The 6,269-nt window shown below is 41.6% G+C and overlaps 1 protein-coding gene across 1 annotated transcript; it reads right to left on the bottom strand.

The window, feature by feature from the left end:
• Positions 1–716: 716 nt before the first annotated feature.
• Positions 717–6,147, bottom strand: LOC148295852 (uncharacterized). The gene is made up of 2 exons (XM_088250614.1): positions 3,858–6,147; positions 717–1,894 (listed from the first exon to the last, which is right to left on the bottom strand). Exons 1-2 carry the CDS (start codon positions 6,145–6,147, stop codon positions 717–719), a joined length of 3,468 nt encoding a protein of 1,155 aa, XP_088106740.1.
• Positions 6,148–6,269: the final 122 nt, after the last annotated feature.

Raw genomic sequence — 6,269 nt, 5'->3', positions numbered from 1 at the left:
GTTTGTAATTGTGGAACCGTGAATCGGACTAGTTTGGTCCAATCTTTTTAAAAAATTTCAGAAGTGCCCAACCCTAGTTTTCTCTATGAAGTGACGCTGTATAATTTGTTGGGCTTTCTTTGTCATTTAAGCTGGAACACATGTTGTGAGGAGCAAACCCCTTCTTCGATTTTGTTGTGCGGTACAGCGGTAGTTTGTCTTAAGCAACAAACTGTGCTGTGCGTTTTTTTTTCTATTTCAAAACATGCAAACCTAACCCTATTCTTCTACCCGATAATCCCATATTGATATTAGAATCTCCCCACCCGTAGCCTGCAAGTCAACCCTGTTTTTCCAACAATGAGCATGGAAGTCCTATCAATCATTCTCTAATTATTTGCAGTTGTAAGATGAAAAGAGAAGGTGTTGTTTTATAACTTCATGACATGTTTACTAATCTGTAATTGAATTAGGAGGAATTGAATTGAGGAGGAGTTGGATTGAGGAGGAGTTGGATTGAGGAGAATTATATTCCAGATTCCTATTGAAGTTGTTTACTAAACCATACGGAATTGGGATAGGAGTGGTACTAAATACTAATTATTAAAATGTTATCGTTGTTGGGTTAAAGTACATGGCAAATTTGGAATTTTAAAAATTGTGTGAGGATATAATGGATAAAAAAGATGAATTACTAATGTTAGTTCTTTTTTTTTTTTTGAGTAAAAGGGGATTCATTAATCAGTCAAAACGGAGACCGGCATGGATAACAGTGGCCTCATTAAAACCTCCCTACAGAAAACCCAATGGGAAAAACCGTAGGGGAGGAAAAAGAGTACCACACACGCCAAATTACAACTGAAAATGTAGACTAGAAACATTGGACGCAGGCCAATCATCATAAACTGCATCCATAAGCCACAAAGGACCCACATCCATCCAACAAGAAAGGTTTTGATCACGGAGACTGAACCGAGCAATACGATGGGCAGCCCATTCGCACTACGAGGAATATGCCGAACAGAATAAATTTCATGAGTAGCAAGAATACGTCGCACCCCGTCCACCAAAGCCCCTTTAGCAGCAAGACACTCCTCATCATCATTAATCATATTGACCGCCAACAGAGAATTAGACTCAATCACAAGAGGCACAAAGGACGCATCCAAAGCAAAAGATATACCAGTCTTAAGAGCATACAGCTCCGCAGCAAGGATGGATAACATACTGGGAGCGCGCATAGCCATAGCCCCAACCAAATTTCCTTGAGAGTCACGAACAATTGCACTAGCTCCCCTGGCTCCCGTCTCCAAATCAGCAGCCCCATCCACATTTAGCTTAAAACAACCCGCAACAGGAGGGTACCACTTAACATCACGACCTGGCGAGGATAAACTCCTATGATTGACAACAAGAGATCTTTTAACTTCATCATCATAGTCCTTCGCACGTTGAACCAAAACTCTGGGAGGTGTTGGCTGGGAGCCATACAACACCCCATTCCTTTCATTCCACAGCAACCACACTGTGATCGCAAAAAGGGACTGCTTATCAGGAGGAATAAGAGCCCATGCAGCAGTTAACCAATTTCTAGCATCAGTCAGATTGAGTTGCAAAAATGCACAAGGAAAATCTAAAGCCTCCCACACTGGTATACAAATAGTGCAACCCACCACAGCATGCAACGCAGATTCATACACAGCATTACAACGAAAACATACCGCCTCCTGTGTAATATGGCGCCGAAACAACACTTCCTTTGAAGGGAGGATATTTTGTGCCAGTCGCCATAAAAAGTGAAGGATTTTTTTCGGCACTTTCAGCTTCCACAGATGTTTCCAGAGCTTCAAAGAGGAAGAAGAAGGGCCAGCGATACTACCAGCCGACAGCTCCTCCAACCTCTTAAACTCCAGCGCTGCCCAATAACCACTTTTAACAGAATATCTCCCATTCGCAGCAAAATGCCAAATTCTCCGATCCAGTGTATCACTGATCGGTGCATATTTACATATCATTTTGTACCCTTCTAGCTTATGATTTGGTTATGTTTTTTGAGTTAAACTTGTGCTTTTAATCCTTTTTGTGTTTATCTTTCAGTTCATTGAGCTTTAGGTAATAATGAGGGCTTTGGATAGTAAATGATGCAATCCATGCATGTTAGGGCCTAATTTGGATGAATGGATGAAGAGCTTAAAGACAAACTCAATTTTGGCTACAGTCCCCTGCCAGCCCAGTTTCGTAGGTCATATTGCAAGCTTTGTTTCAGCAACCTACATAGCTCGGATGAGGCCACATTCTTCATGAAAGTTGTTCCAATGGGTGTGTAATATAACATATCCGAAATTCAGCCCCATTGGATAAATATGGAGTCTGTTACCTAGCAAACACAGAGCCATGCTCAGGATGGATTTTATCAGCGCGCAAAATGAGTTAGCAATTTGTTTTGGCCTTAACTTCCTCCTCCGACCTTGGATTGGCCCAAATGATATATGGCTGGAAAGAAGACATTCTGAACTTCAAGTTTGAGTGCTTAAAGTCTTAATTTGCTTAAGGGAAGCCCAATTCGTAAGCCCTTGAAGTTGCTGGTCATGCTGACCTCAGGATGAGCTATTATTTCTGGTTGGAAGCTTGGTCATGGTGACATGAAGATGAGCTAGGGCTGCTGGTGGGATGCATTAGTGAAGTGCATCAACCATTTCAGATTTTATAAAACAAAGTGTTGTATGCATTAGCCATACTTAATTCAGATTTTCAGCTTCCTTAGGCCTATATATAGTGAGGTTTCCCAAGCTTGTAAACACACCCCAAGGGGGGGAGCTCTCAAACACTTCTCTAGAGCTCCCTTCCCTTCTCTCCCTCAAATTCTCTTAGTTTCTCTTTCTAGTTTTCAATTGTTGTAATGAAATCTTTTGTGTTGAAATTTTCCTTAAGTTTTTCTTAGTTCCACTTTACTTTTCATTATGTAAATTCTTTTCTTTAGTTTCAAGTTTGATTAGTTTCCAAGTTTCAATTATGGTTTTTGTTCTTATTCATTATGCTTATAAGTTAATATGCTAGTTTGAATGATTGATCACCATTTAGGCTTGCATGTTAGCTATCTTGGTTTGAATTAAGAGTAGACACCATGCTTTAATTCGAATTGAACTATGAATAGGAAGAGTATGTATGGACATTCGACAACAGGGATTAGATACATGCTTGGTTGTTTAAATTGTTCTTCTATGCTTAATGGGTTCCTAATGCTTAATTTTAGGTTAGACAACAAATGATCAAATTAGGGAATTAGGAACACAAGGTTATGACCACACACCATGGCTTAATCATACTTTAGCTAGAATCAATCCATTAATCTAATTGAACTTGGGAACTTATCTGCTTGAGTTAGTTATTTCTTTCTTCCTTGTTTTATTTATTTCCTTTCTTTTTCATTTCTGTTTTGTGTAGGGAAAATGAATTGGATCATTCAATCACCAATCCTCGTGGGATCGACCTCGCACTTACATATGCTATACTACCAAACGGCTCGTGCACTTGCGAGTATCACAAGTTGAGGATGCAGCTGAATCCATTTTGGTGCAGCTGTATCTACGCAACAATCACCCATTAAAGGGACAGAGAGAATAGTTTCAACTTCTGGAAATGAGAAGGTATCATAGATCTTCGCCACATCCCACCGACCGCTTGCGGTGATAAGAGCACTAACTCGGGAATCAGGAGGAAGTGATTGGACAGATTGAACAGTGAAAAATCTTTCATGAGGCACCCAAGGATCACCATAGATATTAACCAAGCGGCCATCGCCAATTCGCCACCTAAGCCCAACCGAAGCAAATCACGGCCCCAAAGTAAGGATTGCCAAGTAAACGATGGTAACGAACCATCCAATGCATCGAGAAAATCAGAGTTTGGAAAATAGCGAGCCTTGAGCATACGCGCAATCAAAGAGTTTGGAAACTCCAGCAAACGCCAACCTTGTTTGCAAAGTAGTGCTTGATTAAAGCTGATCAATTCTCTGAAGCCAAGCCCCCCGTCAGATTTGTGTTGACACATGAACTTCCAATTCTTCCAGTGAATACCTTTACCGTCACTTTTAGACCACCAATATTGAGCAATAATGCCTTCAATTTCACGACAAAGGCCGACAGGCAACCGGAACACACTCATAGAGTACGATGGAATTGCCTGACACACTGCTTTAATAAGTAGTTCTTTTCCAGCCTTGGACAAAAGCTTGCCTTGCCAACCATTCACCTTATTCCACACACGATCCTTAACAGTACGAAATAACTTCTTCTTATCTCTTCCGACGATGGTAGGAAGGCCCAAGTAACGTTCATGACACGGAACAATAGGCACAGATAGCAAATCACGAATAACTTCCTGTGACACCAGTGGGGTGGACGGACTAAAACATAGGGCAGACTTCTCGAGATTGATCTTCTGTCCAGAAGCCACCTCATACACACCAAAAATACGCTTCAACTCTAGAGCCTCATCTGTCACAGCATTACAAAATAATAGACTGTCATCGGCGAAAAATAGATGATTAATGGAAGGAGCAGTAGGGGCAATAGAGACACCATGTAGCATAGAATCACGCTCCGCCTGTTGAAGTAAAGCAGAAAAACCTTCAGCCACAATGAGAAAAAGATACGGTGAAATTGGATCACCTTGCCGTAACCCACGAGATGGAATAATACGCCCAAAAGGGCGCCCCTGGATTAATAACGAATAAGAGACAGTAGTCACACAGCCCATAATTAAATTGATAAACCGATGTGGGAAACCCATAGTTTGCATAATCTTTTCCAAAAAAAGCCATTCAACGCGGTCATATGCCTTGGCCATATCTAGCTTCAGAATCAATTTCTTTTTACCTGTTTTTCCCCGTCTCTTCAGACAGTGGATAGTTTCAAAAGCAACTAGGACATTATCAAGGATCATTCGTCTTGGAATAAACGCACTTTGGAACTCAGAGATAACATCAGGTAAAACCCTTTTAAGTCTATTGGCAAGGGTTTTAGAGATAAGCTTATAGATGACATTGCATAAACTGATAGGACGGTACTCTGAGACTCGAGTAGGAGAACAAACCTTTGGGATTAGAGCCACCAAAGTATGGTTAAAATCATTGACACCATCACTACCATTTAACACCTTCAAACACAATGCACTAACATCCTGACCCACAATGTCCCAATATCGTTGATAAAAAAGAGCAGGCATCCCGTCCGGACCCGGAGCTTTCGACGGACCAATAGATTTAAGAGCTACTTCGATTTCAGATATTGAATAAGGGAGAAGCAGACTTTGATAGGAGCGGGAGGACACACGCGTCTCAACAGCAGAGAAAATTTCCCCATCAGGGACGACACCATTTGTCTTAAAAAGGTTGGTATAAAACTCAACAAAGACTCCACCCATTTGATCATACTCCTTCTGCCACCGATTTTGGTTATCCAATATCCCAACAAGTGCATTTGTCTTCTTACGGCTTGTAGCATGCTTATGAAAAAAAGACGTGTTACGGTCCCCATGACGAAGCCAATTCACCCGCGATCGTTGTTGCCAGTAAATTTCTTCCTGTTCGAGACACTTATCAAGCCCCGTCTCAACCAGTATCTGTGATTGTAGAGTCTGTGTCGACGGTGGTTCAGATTGGAGATTTCCCAGCCTAACCCGCAACTCCTTAATTTTCTGTGGTACTTGACGAAACTTTCGGGCACTCCATCGCGTCAAGCTGTTTGCACAGTTAGCAATGTTGTGAATGGGTGAAACCGCATTTTTCCAAGAGTGACGAACAACCTCAATACATTCATCTTCCGTAGTCCATGCCTCCTTAAACTGAAAACGACGACGCCCTCTAGGAAGTCTGAGAGTGCCAACCTGTGGATTTTCAGATGCAACAAGGATTGGTTGGTGATCAGAAGAGTAGGCAACTAAATGGTGAGAGGTGAAATTTCCCCATTGTTGCAGTAGTGATAAATTTCCAAAGCCTCTATCCAAACGTGCTTGCACATTAGCTGCATCCTTCCGTTTATTACTCCACGTAAATTTATAACCTGTGAAATCAAACTGAAATAAACCACAATCTGAAATAGCCTGTTTAAAATCCTCCATAAGCGTATCACGTCTGAGACGATCCCCACTCTTCTCATGGTGTTCCATTATCTCATTAAAATCTCCACAACAGAGCCAGGGCACCCACCCTACTCAAACGCCGCAGCAATTCCCATGAGTGATGGCGCTGGGTATGATCAGGATGACCAAAATCCAGTTACCCTAATAGA

The sequence above is a fragment of the Prunus avium genome, chromosome 3, assembly GCF_965620075.1.
Source record: "Prunus avium chromosome 3, drPruAviu1.hap1.1, whole genome shotgun sequence".
NCBI classification, from domain to species: domain Eukaryota; kingdom Viridiplantae; phylum Streptophyta; class Magnoliopsida; order Rosales; family Rosaceae; genus Prunus; species Prunus avium.
This window is presented reverse-complemented; position numbering and strand designations above follow the sequence as displayed.

Bases quoted from the DNA above. Each gene is read 5' to 3' on its own strand.
- LOC148295852 (XM_088250614.1), bottom strand. From the start codon at position 6,147: ATGGAACACCATGAGAAGAGTGGGGATCGTCTCAGACGTGATACGCTT. The intron at 1,895-3,857 runs GTTCGTTACCAT...GTTATTGGGCAG, and splicing joins TTTTCTCGATGCATTGGATG to CGCTGGAGTTTAAGAGGTTG.